The sequence below is a fragment of the Bombus flavifrons genome, chromosome 2 (genome assembly GCF_040668555.2).
Source record: "Bombus flavifrons isolate JBK064 chromosome 2, iyBomFlav1_principal, whole genome shotgun sequence".
In the NCBI taxonomy this organism is placed as follows: domain Eukaryota; kingdom Metazoa; phylum Arthropoda; class Insecta; order Hymenoptera; family Apidae; genus Bombus; species Bombus flavifrons.
The window spans coordinates 15549304-15567372 of NC_138443.1; the positions used below are offsets into that span (position 1 = coordinate 15549304).

General features: G+C 36.7%; 1 protein-coding gene across 2 annotated transcripts; it reads left to right on the forward strand.

The window, feature by feature from the left end:
* The first annotated feature begins 356 nt into the window (after positions 1-356).
* LOC138189248 (G kinase-anchoring protein 1) lies at positions 357-3178 on the forward strand. Of its 2 annotated transcripts, none has more exons than XM_069131381.1 (7): positions 357-498; positions 642-826; positions 1111-1179; positions 1448-1718; positions 1787-2044; positions 2118-2272; positions 2357-3178. In XM_069131381.1, exons 2-7 carry the CDS (start codon positions 653-655, stop codon positions 2387-2389), a joined length of 960 nt encoding a protein of 319 aa, XP_068987482.1. In that variant the 5' UTR covers positions 357-498; positions 642-652; the 3' UTR covers positions 2390-3178. The 2 variants fall into 2 exon arrangements, with proteins under 2 accessions (XP_068987482.1, XP_068987487.1); XM_069131386.1 differs by having other exon boundaries at positions 400-494.
* Positions 3179-18069: the final 14891 nt, after the last annotated feature.

Below are 18069 nucleotides of genomic sequence, written 5' to 3' on the forward strand. Positions count from 1 at the left end.
TATGACATGTAAATTGAAATGTATACGAAATTAAATACAAAATAATTTGCAAATTATTTAACATCGATAACGTTTCTTAATTACTAATATCGTTATATTGTTATATTGTGATAAACAGTAATAAAACTTTAATACAAATCAAGGAAAAAATTATAGCATTTATAAAATTATAGCATGTACAAAACAATTCAAATGTAATATTTGGTACTAAATATGTAAGTACTTTGAGATATATAATAGTAATAAATTTATTGTCTTTCAGGTATAAGTACCTTGTTAAACTCTTGAAACTTTAAAATATACAATTTTCTTATTTTTATTTCTACAGTTGGTCTTACTGTGTCGCCGGGCGGGTAAGTGTAATTTCCATAATATTTTCCGCTAGAGGCGCTAAAAGTTCGCAATGACGTCTACTATTCGTTTCCGGTTTATGTGGTAGCTTAACATCGTTCTTCATTTTTCCTTATACATCCGTTTGTGTGCGATAAGTATAGGCATGTAAGTCGTTCGTTTGTACTAGGTTATATCAATTTTTACATGATACACGATGCAATAACACAAGACCCAATGAACATTACAAGTTTTATGACTATAATGATACCGGAAGTTCTGTAGTTTTCGTTATCAATACGTATATTCAGAGTTCACAGAAATGGCGACCGCCGTACCATCAAGATTCGCAGTACTCAGCATTGATGATGATGATTGTAAGCCGAAGAAAACCCAGAAGAATGTTACTGCCGGTAAGACGAATCAAAAATCTAAAACCGACAAATCGAAACAACAGCAGCAACCAAAAAAGGATGACAAGAAAAAACAAAATAAGGTATGATGCGTGTAGTTTTTGTTTTTTTTTTTTTTTGTTTTTGATTACCCGGTAAACGTCATAGTATTTATAAGTCGTGGCGGGACCTTGTATTTTGAAACGAACTTCAATATTGATTTTGACCTTTAGTAGTGTATATAATGAATCTCAATATATTTTGAAATGTAGGAAGCAAATCAATTTATAATTAATAGAATAATTTAGTTCTTAATATCATCATAATAATGTTCAGAAATTTGTAAAATAAATGTTTTATCCATTTTACACTTTTTCTTTATTTATAGGGAAAAAAGAAAAAAACTAGTAGCAATGAAAATCAACAATGGGAACAATGGAAACAGAAAGATACAATGGTAATGTATAAATTTTTTATAATATATTTTGTTTACTTGTCTTTAGCTTAATGAAATTTTTGTTATAAATTTAATAAGTTTTTATCTGGACATTGGTACAATGACACCCAACCAATTGTGTGTAATAAAGGACAGCACAGGCTTGACTAATATGTGTGAAAATCATAGTTTAGTTTTAGATATAAATTGTTAAAGCTAAGGTTTTGTTTCAGTAGTGACATATTTATAAGTGTTGTGTGTTATCACGTCCAATTGTGATTTCCTTAAGGCTGTCGAGGAAACGTTTGAGCAAGAATTACATCAAGCCATCTTGCTGTCAAAGCTGGCTTATGAAGAGCAGCTAGTAAGTGCAGTCAAGTCAGAAAAAGAGCAAGAGTCAAATAAGAAATCAGGGAAAAAATCAAAAAAGGCTACTATGTCATTGGAGCAGTTCAACAATATGGGATTAGAAACTACTTCTACTACAACTACTACCATTAATACTACTACTACTCAAAATACAGTATTACCTCCAGAAAATGGCGATACTAAATCCAAAGGTAAAATAATTCCATATTTTAAATCTTAATTAGATATAAAATGATTAATTTAGTTAATTTATTTATAGAATTAGACACAGAATTTTTTGAAAGAATTGAAAAGGAGACAAAAGAAGAAATTACAAAGGAAAAAGAAAAGGATATATTGAAGGCGAGACTAAATAAAATCGATGATGATATTACATCTGCTCAGTTAAGGGTAGAGGTGGAAAAACGTGACGAAATCATTAATGAATTAAGAAGTCAAGTAGAAAGCTTAAAAAAGGAATTAACACAAGTTAAAGAAAGGAATAAAAAGCTTTATCAAATATTATCTCATGGAGAAAGTAGGCTTAATAGTTCTTTACTGATAGTTCTAGTATTATTGTGAATATGATTAATTTTCTTGTTTGTTTCTAGTGAAAGATAAAGCGTCAGTATTAGCTGAAGTAGCAAAATTACAAGAAATACGAGATGAGTTGACGTCCGAAGTAGCATCCTTACATGCACAATTAGAACAAGAGAGGTCCAAAACACGTACTTCTAGTACAGATGTCAAATCATCTAAACAAACTGTAAGATAATTATTAGAACGGTATTAAATTTAATGTAATTGATTACATATAATTGTGTGTTAACAAACTATATTTATTTTTTAGAATAAGAAGAGGCCCGTTAATGAAAATGCCTAAACTACAGACTATTTTTGTTGAATGTAAAGTACTAAACCATTGTGATCTATAAAGCTTAATTTACTGCTAATGACTAATCAGTTAACAGTCTCAAGACTGATGCGTAATCATTAAAACTTAAGATCTCATGAAAATGTATCACGTATTTGACTTTAAAGCATATAAAGCGATCTTTTAAGTAACGTATTTTTCAAACATACAGAAGTTCACTCAATGAAAATAGGGTTATATTTTTCTAAAGTGCATATTTTCATTTGTAATTTGAGTTTCATTCTTTCATAATATGGTACAAGAATATCTCTTTTTATTCAAACTTTCTTACACAATAGTAGTTGAACATAACTTTGCAGTCAAGTTTAAACGGGAAACTAGTACAACATTACTTCCATATTGCAATTTGACAACATAAACAAATGTCGTTATCTTCCAAATTTTGTGCGAACGTACGTGAGTGAGTATACGTTATCTGAAGTATTTTGTAATAAATATATTCTACACCATTCTTGTTGATGTTAATAATTTCCTTAATATTTTGTTAAAGCTATCAGTGAAATTAAGATATTTTGATATTGTACATACAATTTAGAAGTAATATTTTATTCAGTGCGAACATTTGTGGACAAAAGATTAAAAAAAGGAATGATCAAATCTTTTGTTCTATGAGACTGAAACAAAATTATATACATAAAAGAAGAATTTCAGGTCCTAAATGTATAAGCCATATTTATATACAAACTATCATGAATGTATCAAAATAAGTAACGAAAATATATTTTTTTCACAAAATTATTCTAGATTTAAATTTTATTTAACAAAATAACATTCTAATATGATATTAACCCATACATATTTTAGTTCATATGTCATTAATATATGTACTACAATATACTATTCCTGTTAAAGATAATTTTTTAACATGTTTTATTTTTAACATGAATTTTTATAATTATATATATATTTTTTTTTTTATTCAAGAAGATTTCTTTGAAATTATTGTATGCTATAACATTTTCTTCACGTGCCCTTTTACAATCTTCGATTACCGTCATTTCCACATACCAATTCTGTTTTTTTCGCCATTTCCACTGGTGACATAGCTGCTCTCACGATGCTAAGCTTTATCCGGATTATACGTACGAGTGCATTTTTATGGAAATTTTTTGTTCACTTTTTCTGCCTGGAGTTATTCCAGGCCCAGGCAAAATTTTTTTTCGACTCGCTCTCTCACTGGCTTCAACATTCAGTTCGATATGTTACACCTCACGTTCCAATTCTTTTTTCCGGCTTTGCTTCATTCGTTTCCGAGTTCACGTAAAAAAAGAAGGAAGGAAAAAATGGAAGAGAATTCGCATGTACCATGATAAATTTAAATACGCATTATACTTTAGATTAAAAGAACCCATCGGCTTAATCGTAAGCGGATAAACGACTGAATTTCTTTCTTTTATTTTTTAATATGTGAATTATAAACGGAAATGAATATTAATTATGTTTAAATGTGGAATTGAAAACAATATAAGGAATAGCTATAAATAACGTAATCAATCATAACAAAAAAAAAAAAAAAATATAAAAATATTTGCTTAAATGGAAAAATCACGTTTAATTTATTTTTAATTTGTTCAATGTAAATTAATCTGTATCGTTTAGCATATAAAAATTATATTAGTTGCCAAATGAGATTTTACGGGATTTAATATAATATTTACAAGCAGGTATAATGAATTGTTCGTTCAATTTTTAGAGGAAACTGAATTGGGAGTATAACTCGAGCGTCTATTCAGCTTTTGACTGGAATCTTGACCAATAAAAGGGGCATTAGCGTTAAGTGGACGCCTCGCCTACTCGGTCATAGTCCTGTTTGCTACAAGAGTAGAGGGTGGAAAATATAAAGGGTATAGTTAGCGAGAGATACAACTGAGATCTAAGTAAAAGTTACATACATCGTTTATTAGCTTGATACGACTCTTTTTACTCTAATTTGGTTGTATTATAAGAAATGAAAAAAAAAAGGAAAGAAAAAATACTAATATAAAATAAGCGAAAGGAGAAAACTAATTACTTATTATACATAAGAAAATTAGCCCTAACAGCAATATCGCAATGTTGTATCTTTAAATTAAAAAAGAATATAGAATTAGCAAAACATTAGTCGTTATCTTTTCATATTTTATGCAGTTTAAAATAAACGCTTAAGATGTAAGTTTAATGTAAGTAATTTTCACTAAATTTCTTCATTTAAAATTCTAAACTAGAGATATATAAACTCAGAATGGTATAATAAATAATTAGCTGGACAAATATTATTTCGTAGTCGATTCGATCAGTCTAATTTATCATTATGATATCGATGTTGTGAAAAAGTTTGTTCTTCGATAAGTAAAAGTTGATGGTTTCGAACCCGTCGCTGCTGAGAGAAAGGAAATACGCGCGGGAAAAAGACAGGTAGAGAAAGAGAGAGCATAGCAAAGGGTGGGTTTTAGGACGTGAGATGGTAAAGGGGGTGACAGTGGGGATTCATTATCTGACAGTCTATTGTCATTCCTGCGGGCTGAGATTTTGCTCGGGCCAAGAGCATCTCTGGTATATGTCTGTGTACATATTATGCGTGTATGTATGTAGTGATACGCGATATCTGCCATCAGAAACGCGTTTGAAAAGTCAGACATTTCCTTCAGTTCTTTTTCGCCTCGTATCATTAGATACGTTCTGGTCAAAGATCTGTAATATCTCTTATTAAAGAGCTTGACATTTTACAGAAAATATTAAGTTCTAAAAAAAAGATGTAAAATAGTCTTGCCTGACTTAGCTTTACTGATTGATATTAAAATAAAATGTGTTAAAAATATGACAAGATTAATGTTATATCGTTGTACGTTTTAGTGGAATTATTGGTTCGCACAAATTTAACGATCTATTATACAAGATTATTTAAGATGATAAATATATAAAGAATCTATTATGGAAAATAACAACTAAAACTTATAATGAAGAAATTTGTATACTTCAAATATCAAAATAAAATGTCTACATGCATGTTCCAAACAAAAAATGGAACAACAAAATACTGTGAAACAGTTTTAATCTAGAATCAGAAAGGAACAATATAAGCGCGCACTTTATATGTACTCGCTCATCCCCTGCAGAAGTAACAAAATAATATTTTAAATTATCCAGGATGCTATTGAGTATTTGGCAGTGACGATATTCCGCTGAAACAAAATTATATACATATACTTATATATATTATAATTGTGATTCGCCGGAAAGTGTGTATCATGCATATTGTATGTATACACAGAGAATCTGTGACGATACAGCTGCAAAAGAGATTTTCATATTCAGATAGGAGACAGCGGCCTACATTCTTTGTTTTATTTCAACAAAAGTAAATACGCGGCGCGCGAAAAAGACGAACGGAAAATTAATCCAAACATTAGGCAGGAAAATTAAGGGGTCCGTTGCGAACAACGGTTGGCACTCGTTATTACGATCTTATTCATCGCGTGTATTCCACGGTGTCATTAACGCTCCCACGAATGTACTGTCGTTCGCGATATGAAGTGTCGTCGCCTATGTCGGGCCGCAAGAGAAAATTAAGACTAACGAGGAAAGCGTTTCTGTATCGTGAAACGGGAGGCCCTCCTTCCTTCCAGGCGAAAAAGAAGTTCTACGGAGACGATCTCGTCTTTCCACGGGGTATAATGAGATCCCAGAGACGCCAGCTCGATCGCGCCCTATCATTTTTCACTACTGATCCAGGAAAGTATCTAACTCTCGGCAATATCATGATCCTCCGTTTATCTTCTGTATTCCCTCTCCTTCACTGATATACATAGAGTCAACAATTTCTTATCTGTTCGTTCCTTTATCAACGTCTGAGTCGCTGTAATAGGCACGATAAGACATTTTTTAATTGTTATGTGCTGCGTTTAGTTGTATTTTGATCGAGTGTATTTATTTCTGTTCGTCTTTGAAGTAATATCGAATATCTCTTAGTAGTTCTTGTAGAATATAGTGCTAAATGTTCAAAATTCGAAAGTTGGAAAGACTGAAAGTTTATCTAATAAGTTGACAAACATGTCTGCAGGTTTAATATTCTTTATATTCATATTTATCTAAATCATTGAATCATTGGTTGTAAATTAATGGGACAGAATATACCTTTCTTGAAGAAAAGAATAATATTCCTTTAAGGTGGTTGCACAATATTTTCTACACATTTTTTTATGGTTATACGATTTTCACAATTTCTCATAGTTAACATGACTTTTCGTAATCAATCGTACGTATCAATCCACGACGATTATTTATACCACACGAAACAGATCCCAAACTAATGTTAATCGTTTAAGAATTAAATTAAATATATTTACTACAATAACAATATAATATTTAATATTTAAGCAATATGGCATACATTAGAACCACATAATCAACTATGGGGACTGTGGAAGTTGTTGAAATCCATACAATAGGTCAAGGTCTTTGGAACCTATACACTGTTCTTAATGGCCTAAAGTTTAAAGTGCCACAGTGTATGGGTTGCAAAATCTTCGAGTACGTGAATATATACATGGATGGATACATATCATATTCAATAAGATATTTCAAGTACATTCTTCTTAAATAAGAAGAACTCGTTATCGATTATTAATCCCTCAACCTGAAATCTTCGCACGACACACTCAGCCAAACCAAACATCTTACCGTTAAATCGAAACATTTCCCTATATCTATCGATCTAGAAAGTTTTTACTCCACCGAGTCATCGATTCAGATGAAAGGAAAATCATCGACACAGATGGTACCCTTCTCGACACCTCCTCGTCTCCCCCGAGGCTCGGCTGCGGACGTGAAATATTTTTACATGCGGCTTAACGCGAAAGCATGTCACTCATACGTGAAACGATTAAAGTTTTAGAAGTATCGATTCCGTTGGCGTTACCGTTGACAGACAGAGGGATCGTCAAAGAGCATAATAATTACTGCGCCCGCAGAGAAGAGGCTCAACCCTTTGTTCTATAGTCACTTTGCGAAAGGGGCTGTGCCAGGAGCGCAGGGACGCTTTGGGGTGGGACGGGGCTAAGGGGGCTCGGGGCGGTGGTTGAAGAGCATCCGTTTCAGTCGCGCCATTATGTAATTGATCTGGGCTTTCCGTACGCGATGATCGTGTAATGCGTTCCACGTACTCGACGCGCGCGATTCCGCATACATCTTCTCTTTTTTTTCCTTTCCTTCTTCCCTCCCGCTCATTCTCTCTTCCTCTACTGCTATCCGAAAGCCCTCGGAGGCAGAAGAACGTTGCAGTCCGTTGCATCACGCGGATAGATTAAAAGGAACGCACTGGCAAAGGTGAGAGTCGGTGGACAGTCAAAGTCGATACTCGTTTTCGTATCAATGGTGCTTTTCGACTGGATCGCGCTCCCCCGAACCGTCGATAATTTTCCTAAAGAGAGAGATTTTTCGTTCCCGGCCCACTCCACGCTGATGCTTCCAGTCAAGATCGAAATGATTTCAAGAGTGGCGGATTGATGACGAACATTGATTACGAAGATTGGCCGGTGTCGATGCGATTATCATAAATAAACTGTGGATGTTTACGTATCTATGGGAAATTTAACAGAGTAAGAGTATGTAATTATTCCTTTTATAATAAAAAACAACTTACTATACAGATGGGTGTATCATCTATTTTTTATAAGATATATATGTATACTTAGATTCTGAGATCTTAAATTATACGCCTTCTTTGAATTTATTAAAGATTCAATTAAAAACAATTTATTTTTTCATAGGGATGTCACGGGCATGAAAGTACGTCGAATGGTTAAATAGTTGGCATGCTATTATTGCGGATTACATTTTTCACATTTTAACTTAATTAGTAATTACTTGAATTAAATTAATCAACATAATAAACATTATATATATAGATAATGTCAATATTTTACTACAGTCTACAATTCATATAATTAATCAAATCGACACACTAAAAAGCAATCAGACAAATAACTGTATCTTCAAGCAGTATTCTAAAAAATTCAGGATAAACATAATTTACACGTACGAATATAAATCACGTTCTTTATGGCCGAGGATAAGCCGTGACAAATTTTCTCGTTATGTTTCATCAAAACGGTTTTCTGATATCGCAGTGATCTCTTGTTTACAGAAACGTAGCGGTAATTCGATTCCACGTAACAAAAATAGCCAGTCTTGTATTTACCCTAATACAGGCGTTGCTGGGTCTCGCGATTCATTATAATTAACGAAAACCGTGGTATGCCAATACGATGATGGACTCAATTAGAAAATGGCGTGGTTGGGGGTGGTTGTGTACATCGAATGCGGTATGATTATCTACCCTGTCCATTATTCATTTTCATTAACGAAAACCGCGATTCCGAATCTTCTAAAGAGAATTAGCCTAGTATTACGTTATTAGGTATTCACGTTTACTTCTCTCGCTTTTTCACTTTTCTCTATCTCTTCTCCGTAAATCTTTCTCCTTTTTAACTTTACCTTCTTTTCTTCGTTTCCTCTTGTTCTTCTCTCGACGATCGTTTCTTTTCGTTTGTTTCCAGCTCTTCCTTCTTCGTCTGTGGTTCATCGACGAACACGCGCAGGCATCGCTGGTAGATATTTAATTAAAGTTGTTTGCGCGACCAAGTTTGGAAACTTTGGGAATAAGTTACCAGCGGGAATCAGCGAAGGGGCCATTTAATTGTCCTCGCGTTTAATGCGTCGTATGGCCCGGGAGTTATACTCGTCATCATGTCACCGGAAGTCGCCGGATGGGTGGGCTGAGTAGTAAACGCGTCAACGGACAAGAAAAGAACTACACGAGCGTGTTGCGATTTTCGTGAAAAGTATCTCGTCCTTAACCCATTTGCACCGGTTTCTTTTATAGCGTAGCGTTGGCAAGGTGCTACACGCGAAACGTTAATTTACTCTGCCGCATACATACATGTATATATGTAAATATATAAATATACTTTTATCGCAATTGCACAGGGAAAAATTTTGTACGTCACGCTTTTCATGTTCCTCGAAGTTGGCGGTGATATCACAATGCGACCCTCTTGCGTTTTATTTTTAATTTGCGCCGATATCAAAGCCGAATCCGCGCGTCCGTCGCCGTTGTTTTACGCCGCTCGTAATTATACGAAGACACGCTGCAGGCTTCCATTCAAATCGTTGATTTTAAATGACAGAATCGATATCGATGTATTAATATAATGGACGTTGGCCGAGATAGAGTAAGCCTTTCCTTTCTTGTCCTACCGATTTGTAGAAGTATGCACTCGCGACATCGGTGAGTCGCGATTTAATTGATGCTGCTCGCGAATTAATTACGCGTTAGTAGTCGAGAAAATTCCTGCATCTCGGATTAAGTTGAACGCTTTGAAGCGTGTCTGCGATTACGTAGATTACCGTCGTCCTCGATGAGGATAGAATTCGTTTCTTTCAAGTCGCTCCATTTCACGCGCTAATAGGTTCGCGGTGTTTCGCGCACTCGTGTTACGCGACGTCGCGTTTACAGACGCGATTCACTTAAAAACCAAGCTCTGTCGTCAGCGGATTTCATTTTCTTTCTTTTTCTCTTCTGTCTTTTTCCTCCCCCGTCTTTTTTTTTTATTTCACCGCGAAGCGACTCGATTATACCAACCGACTAAAGCTTGATATCAAAAGCATTATAGATTCAGATGTATCCAAGTAAGCGCGAGCGAAGACGAGAAAAAACGGAAAAAAGGAAATTTCGCGACCCAGCTGAAATATCCCTTTAGAATATCAGCGGGTGAAAATCTTTTTTCTTGAGTTACAAAGAAGCTCGGCGACGCGTTCTTCCTGAAATAAAATAACCGATAAGTGATCCGTGTCGGTGTGGACAGAGCCTTAACGTGAGAAACGAGAGGCCAAGTGATCGCATAAACGTATTCGTGTCAAAAGCAGCTCCGGTCGAGACCCGAGTTATCCTCTGACCCCACTCTGTCATCTCGAACTTACTTCGCCTCCTCTTCGTATCACCAAACCGTTATTTTCGGCGAGGTTTCCCATTTTCTTCCCGATATTCATCCGGTCAAATGATTCGAATACTTTACATATACATTTTAAAACAAACATATGTACCTACTAGCTGAGAATAAAGCGTTTCTATGCGAGACTTGTTGATAATATATAATTACATCATTTAATATGATTACCACTTATCTTTTAAAACAATATCTTGACAAAATTTTAATTTGATTTTCATTCGGATAATCAACGGAATTCGTTTTGATTTCAAAAAATTGTAAAAATTGATAAGCGTTTGCCAATGAGGATCTTGAAATCTTCAAATAGAATTACTTAAAATATGTAAATAAATTTACTTTCCAAAATTCTATACTACAGATTTAATATAACATTTCTGCACTAATCATTTCTAAATGACCGTTTATAAAATAATTTCAATGCAATATACATTTAAACAACAATCATGCAAATTTCTTCCCATTTAAAATGTTTTTCGCCTATCCTATTCTTAGCATAACATTTCCTCTCTATCAAAGGTAGAAATTCGCGTTTTTCCATTTAAAATAGAGAAACGTTTAATAAAATACCGCGACGGTTGGTGCACGGCATTCTTTAGTATCGAATGCTTACGTAATAATACGTGGTCGCGTTGGCGCGTCTACTCCTACGAACCGTGCGCGTTCTATATCCACGGAAATTCTCGAGCGCGGTGCATCGGTGCACTTTAAAGCTCGCGGTTGTATATTTCCTCCCGTGCACCGAACACCTCGCACTTGAGCCTTGTCACAATAAAACATCGGTCGCGCTTTCGCGGCGTTGCTCGCTCACTGTCGCGAAACAAAAATGTTTCGCCGCGGAACGTCGTGCAATTAAGGACACAGAATCCCTTGCCGATAAACTTTGTAACGTAAGCCCTGACTAAGTTTAATCGTTTAGTCCGTATCGCTTTTACGCTTGGAAAAAATTAAACAGCTGTTCTATTTAAATGATACATTTAGATGTTGATATTCGGATTTTTTTATATAAAAAATCAAATCAGATTGTGACATAGTAATTTTGCAGGTATGTATATTTATTGATAATTCAACTGTTTCAGAAAGATTTTAATTTCTTATCATTAATATCGTAGGAATCATTGCTTAGCGTGTATCGTCATAATAATTTTTTCAAAATTGTAGCAAGATTTCAGTGTAACACTTAGAATTTATTATGAATGAGATTTCATTGCTTTCTTTTATTGCAGTGATTTGTATCGGTAAGCTCAAACAATTACGTATTTTATTATTATTCAAGATTAAATGAAAAGTAGACAAATTATTGTTTGTAATTGTTTTACAAATAACCGCGATATTCCGATGGTATTATTACAAAACGATAATTGGTAAAAAATTCAGTTTTCATGAGCAACCATGGTAGTGTTCGAGGGTTAATTTAAATATGTAGCACATGAAACTTCTGCAAACCGCAAAGATGTGTTAAAAATATTGATCCAAAAGTAGTAAGAGATATAGAGATATTCTCAGCACGTACGCCAAAGTTCAAATCAATCGGTTCAGTAATTTATGGCATATCGTGAACCGTCGCGTCGTCGTTATTCTAAAGGATACTCTGTAAAAAATCCATGCAGATTTTCACTTATACTGTGACGGTAAAAAATCTTTATAACTTCTTCAATTTTAAACTTTATTAAAATATTTTGGAAACATATTTTGAAATCTCTGAACATTCGAGAAATGTAAAATCTTTAAAAGAAAGTTAGAAACCTGCATTGGAATATTTAATTGTAGAGAAATATCTGTAAACTTGAATTATTAACACTTTATTCTTTTTTATAGATAGGTATAAGAATAGTTATGAAGAATATGTTTGTCTACCTGAATGAAAGTTTGCTTGTTATCGTAGATTCACGATAAATCCAGACTCGACGCGAGACCTCTTAAGGACTTCGTAACAGGGTTATATATCAATCACAGAGAAAGCTAATAGGGGAATGGAGCAAGACAACATCCTCACGTGAGAAATTCATGGAAAACGTGGTATCTTTCGCGCGTGCCGCGTGAACACGTGCATCCTCAAAATAGAACGCAAATATTGTTGACGCGAAATGGAAATTAATAGAGAGGATCTGAAATACTGAAAAGACAAATACAGATGTGGAGTATCTACTGTTCTGCATGCAAACAGCCATATTGACAATAAGCCTTCGATAAGCGAAGCATTTGCGTGCATGCATACGTTCAATCATTGATGATTGCTACAAGAGCAAACGAATGTAATAACGATTTTACGTAATAATCAGCCTGATAGGATGCATTCGTTTCTGTCATACCTATCATAAAAATTGCTGGTTAAAATCCTATTATTGGATATGATCGTTTACGACCTTGTGTATGAATTCACGTGCGTAGGATGTTTGGCAAGTCAGTGAAACAACTATACATTCTCGGGGATCAGTAGATGTTTCCTGTAATGAACAGACTCTACTGTTCATAGGACGGCATACGTATTTCTTCGACTTGTTAGACGACACGATTTTTTTATTTTTTTTATTATCGAATAATTGTTTAATTTACCGTTCATTTATATATTTTTAATTGAATTTTAAAAAAGTTGGTAAAGTATTAAAAAGTACTATAAAAAGGGAATAGAATTATGCTTTGTGATATTGTAAAAGATATTAATATTCAATTAATTTATATAAAAGTTGAAATATAAGAATAATAAATTATATTGCTACGTTTATTACGTAGCATTTATTGATCTCTAAGGATAAATTATTGTTAGTCTTTATCAATTTGCGGATCATATAAAATTTCAAAAGGAAGAACAGCTGCTATTCGCCGCAATTTATCCAGCAGAAAAATTTCTTCGTTAAAGAAATATCGATAACCTGTTAATTAGCGTTAACGCGAAACCCGCGCTGCTGATTCAATAACTTGCTAAACGAAATACCAACTCGTGTCGGAAGCAAATCTGAAATTGCTCAACGCTCCCTTTTATCCGTACATTCGTCTCTGTCTCTCCTCTGCTCAACTCGTTCTTACGACCCTACAACATTCACCTAAGTCTGATCCAATAGTACGCGTACGATAGTAGAGACGATTATCCCCAAAACGTCGTGTACGTCAACCGTATGTATAGCTAGTCCCGATACATTCTATAGACACACATACTCAATCATACACACACGTATGTACATGCAAACGTATATATATATATACAACAGCGGTGCGTTACTCGCGGGCAAAGCAAAGCGGAGTAGAGCAGAGGAGTGGAGCAGAGAAGAGCAGAGAGATCCGTAGGTGGATGTGCATCCGGCAACCTGCTGACAACAAGGCCCCAATACACCGAACAAGCCGGCAGTAGAAATTTACGTGCACGTATCGACGCTCATATACGTACGCTCATCCATGTAACATATGTACGCATGGGTCGCGTTAAGTGTAGCGTACCTCTGTGATTCTCACCCGGTACCCAGCTCAGTTCTCCTACCCTCTCCCCGCGCCCTCTTGCTCATCCTCGCGGTCGCACACCACCGTCGGCTCTCCCTCTCGCTCTGCCGTCGCCTCCAACGCCCCCGACCCACCTCCTCGCCGTGATCCCTTTCCTCCACGAACCACCCCCGCCGCCCATCACCGCTGTCACGAGGCCTGGCAGTCGCATCGTATCGCAAACAAAAGACGAGCGAGCGCGCGCCACTCATCGCTCGCGCTCGATGCGACAGCGAGTGACGTCCCTCCGCTTCCTCCTCTCCTTCGCTCTCCACACCCGTCTACACACCCTTCGAATGCTCCCCTCGCGTCACCCTCCGTATCGCCGCTTTCCTCGGACCACTACTATACAGTCATGTAGCTTTTCTCTTTTCCACCTTCGCCCTTACCCCCTTTTCACCGTGTTTCTATCTCCGTCTCTATCTTTTTCTCGCTTTTTCGTTTCTCCAGTAAGCTGACTCGTTTCAGTCCTTTCTCTCTACCCTTCGTTCGTTCATTTCCCTCATTTTATCCATTCCTCTCTGTCTATCTACTCTCTTTGCACCCTTCTCCACATCCAACAGAGAGACCAACCCTCCCCATCTCGCTACCTTCTACCCGGTTTCTGTTGTCACCCCTCCTCCTTCTCCACCTCCACCGCCACCTCTTACTCCCTCTACCCTCGCAGCCGAAGCCATCTCTTCTCTGACTCTCGCTACTCTACGATTTCTGCCGGCCTCTTCACTCCCACCGACGACCACCCTCTGTGTACTCTCTTCATCTTCCATCGTATCTTTCTATCTCCCTCTATCTCCGTTACTCGTCCTCTTTGCGCGCCTCTCCGCGCCGACCACCCTCAGTCATCCCCTCCCCCTTCTACCACCCTGCCACGCTCTTTTCCTCGATCTCCCTTCGCCCCCGAAACCTAAACCGCCACCGCGTAGTGGTACACCGACACAGATATAGAGTCAGCCGTACCGGCACAGCTATCTGTTGTTATCACCAGTTATTTGCATCCCTTCTCGTAGTCGGTGGGTTGGTTGGTACTGCCTGCTGCGAGCACGAGGATACGTTCGCACGGGGGGGTAGAAGGGGGGAGAAAGGAAGGATGGGATGGGTGGTTGTAGAGGGGCCACAGGGAGACGGACACAGGGGGTTGACGGTGGGGGAGGGGTCTTGAAATTCTCGGGAGCTTTACTTCCCGGGAATATTACACGCCCCGCCGTGAGCTCCCGCCGATTCGAGTGATTCCTCATCTCTCGCCCTTTTCCTAACCGTTCCGTTCTTTCGCGAAAGCAGATGCGCAACAACACGGCTGTATTTATGCCCTTCTCCCGTTAGATGAATTTCGATTTGATGGAACGTTGACCGTGTTTCGGATTTAACCGGCCGCTATCCTCGTTTGTCCCTCGCCGATGTTCTTCTTACTTTTTTCTCCCTTTGTCTCTGCCTTTCGTCTTTTTCTTTCTTCTCCTTCTTGTGTTCGTCTTTCTTCTTTCTTCCGTGTCACATCGTAATCTATGTACTTACAATAGTAGATAGATCGTCGTGTATCAATAGGGGGGAGGGAGGTGAAAAGGAGTTTCGGTAATCTCCAAAGTTGTTTGGCAAAATTGGAAGATTAATTAGGGTAAAATTCAGGGGCAATGATGAAGAAATTTAAGAATTATTTGGACGATTATTTTTGCTTATTATCAAAAATGAATGCGATTGAAATGAAAGTGGTATTCAAATTATTAATGAACAAAATTATTTGGTGAAATAAATAAACGATATTCGATCATTAGTGTTCAATGGAAGCAGACATGAACGAAAGTTCTAAGGTGCAAAAATTATAAAGTTAAATACTATAGCATAATATTCCAGGTTTTAAAGTTCTCAAATTTCACGTTAAAATAATTAATAATTTATATTCCAAAAAAAAAGAAAATATTCTATTGAAGAGTCAAAAATTAAAAATTCACGACTGAAATATCGATTGACGATGATGTGTCAGTCACTATTCAGAGACCCTATGGCCAATCCTAACCAACGGATTAATTCACAGGCCGCGTTCGTTATAAGATTACCAGTGCGTAAGTACCCCAGTGAAGAACCCTTCGACCTTGTCAGAGGGGCGCGTTAACGTCGAGGCGGTCCCCTTCTACAAAGACAACATCATCGTCGCTCCGCTAGCTCCGACCACGATTTTCGCGTGTCAAGGAAGAAAGGCTGCGCCAGATTTGAATGTTTCCGCATTATCACCATGGGAAGCGCACGGGTGTCTCGGCAACGATGGCTCGTCGTCGTCTGCGGAGAAAGCGTTCCAGTCAACTGATAGGAAGGAAGGAGGTGTACTTGCGAAATGAACGAAAAAGCCTAGGCAGAAGATATGGTAAAAAAGAAGCACAAAAAATGGGGAAAGAAGTTGAGGAAGAAAAAAGATGAAGAGAGAGATGAAAAAAGGGGGAAAAATAGAGAAACGTTTGTATGTATGTATATAGGTGTGTGTAAGAAAGAAAAAGACAGAAGTAACGCTAAAGAACACCGACGAATCACCGGTGTTTAAAATTCCCGTGAGGTTTCGCGGTTTCGCGCTTCGCGAGAAGAGGTGGGAAATAGAGAAGAATGGGGTTGGTGGGGATTGAAGGGGTTGCTGGAAAGGAGGTGGAGAACCAAGAGGAAACGAGGAGAAGGGGTTGAGCGTTCGGAGTCGACAGATTGCCGAGGGGACAAATAAGAGTGTATCCAGTCGCCAAACGCGACGAGGCGAATTTCGGGTAAATTGTTTCCCCCGAGTCCTCCCTCTCGTTCCCTCTTTTCACCCTGCCTCTTCGAATTCTCTCGCCATCGCCCAGAGGAGATTCACTGGTGTCGTCGTGGAAGCGACGATTTAAATTTGGGGTACTTGCCCACGAGGCGAAGCACCCTTCTGGACTTTGGGCTGGCCTTCACCTCTCTCTCCCTCTTTCTCATTCTCAATTGGAGATCATCGATTTGAAATCGTTATACTTTACTTTCATAGTTTAATCCTTCACCCGATTCTTTTCAAATCTTATTCGGCCAAGTGTTGTCGAACATTAATGATTTAAATTTTTAAGTAATACCGTGTTTTGAGCAGAAACTTTAACCATCATCAAGCAAGTTTATTGTGCGTTGACGTCACGATAAATGAAACTCATTTGAAGAGAATTTAGATTAAGGAGTGAATCAATGAGAAGAAGTCAATGGTTTAATCATAACGTCTGCCTATGAGGTAGAAGGTATCCCTGAAATACGGAGGGATTATCGCCATTTGGGAATTCCAAGCATCTGGTTAAAATCGTTGTACCTTGACCCAGTCCATTGTATGGTTTGAGGTTCATATAAGTTGAGCTTATTTCTCGTCGATCGCAAAATAGAGTGCTATTATTATATGAAAAAGAAGACCAAGCAGTGCATTTTCTTGAAACTCTGTGCTTTTTACGTGAACATTTCGTTTCCATAATAAAAATATGAAATTTTTGTAACTATTTGAAAGTATACTAAATCAGTATAGTAAATTTGTATAGTTTTATCCTGCTTAAACAAATTGTATATTTTGTATGAATTAATATTTGTTTCAAAACTCAGAACAGTTCGTAATAAAATCCAAAATAAAATTTAATATACGAACGCATAGCGTAATTAAATTGTACAAAAAAATAAATACCGTAAAAATATTGTAAGGAATGAAGACAACTTAATCTTTGCCTTTATATCGAAGCACAACCGGAAGTAAGTCTGGCTTAGGGCGGTGTGAGGAGTGTTACGAGAGCTTTCGCACATTACCCTTCGCAACAGGCCAATTAGCACCGTTTCAGGGTCTGATGTGAATGGTCATCTAACATCCACATGTAGTAAAACCTGTTACCAAGGACAATCCGTGTACTGTACGAAAAGTCTCATTGAACAATAAATATTTAGACCGATCTCGTATGGTCAATTATCTTTTTCAGGATTATTTACTCTCTCTTTACATTTACTATTACTATATTACGATTACTATGTAAGTAATGCTTCCTCATAATTTAGCCCTAAACTAAATTAAGTTAAATTTGGTATAACAATTCCTTATTTTATGTTCGTCGTTATCGTTCGATAACATATTAATATCTTGTATTTTATAAAGAAAATATGAGAATTTTCTAAGTAAAACGAAATAAGATAGCTTCTGATTAGTTTGTTTAATTT

Excerpts from the sequence above, each read along its gene's own strand:
- LOC138189248 (XM_069131381.1), top strand. The coding sequence starts at position 653 with ATGGCGACCGCCGTACCATCAAGATTCGCAGTACTCAGCATTGATGAT. Across the intron at positions 1,719-1,786 it reads TGGCGATACTAAATCCAAAG|AATTAGACACAGAATTTTTT; the intron begins GTAAAATAATTC and ends ATTTATTTATAG. Across the intron at positions 2,045-2,117 it reads AATATTATCTCATGGAGAAA|TGAAAGATAAAGCGTCAGTA; the intron begins GTAGGCTTAATA and ends GTTTGTTTCTAG.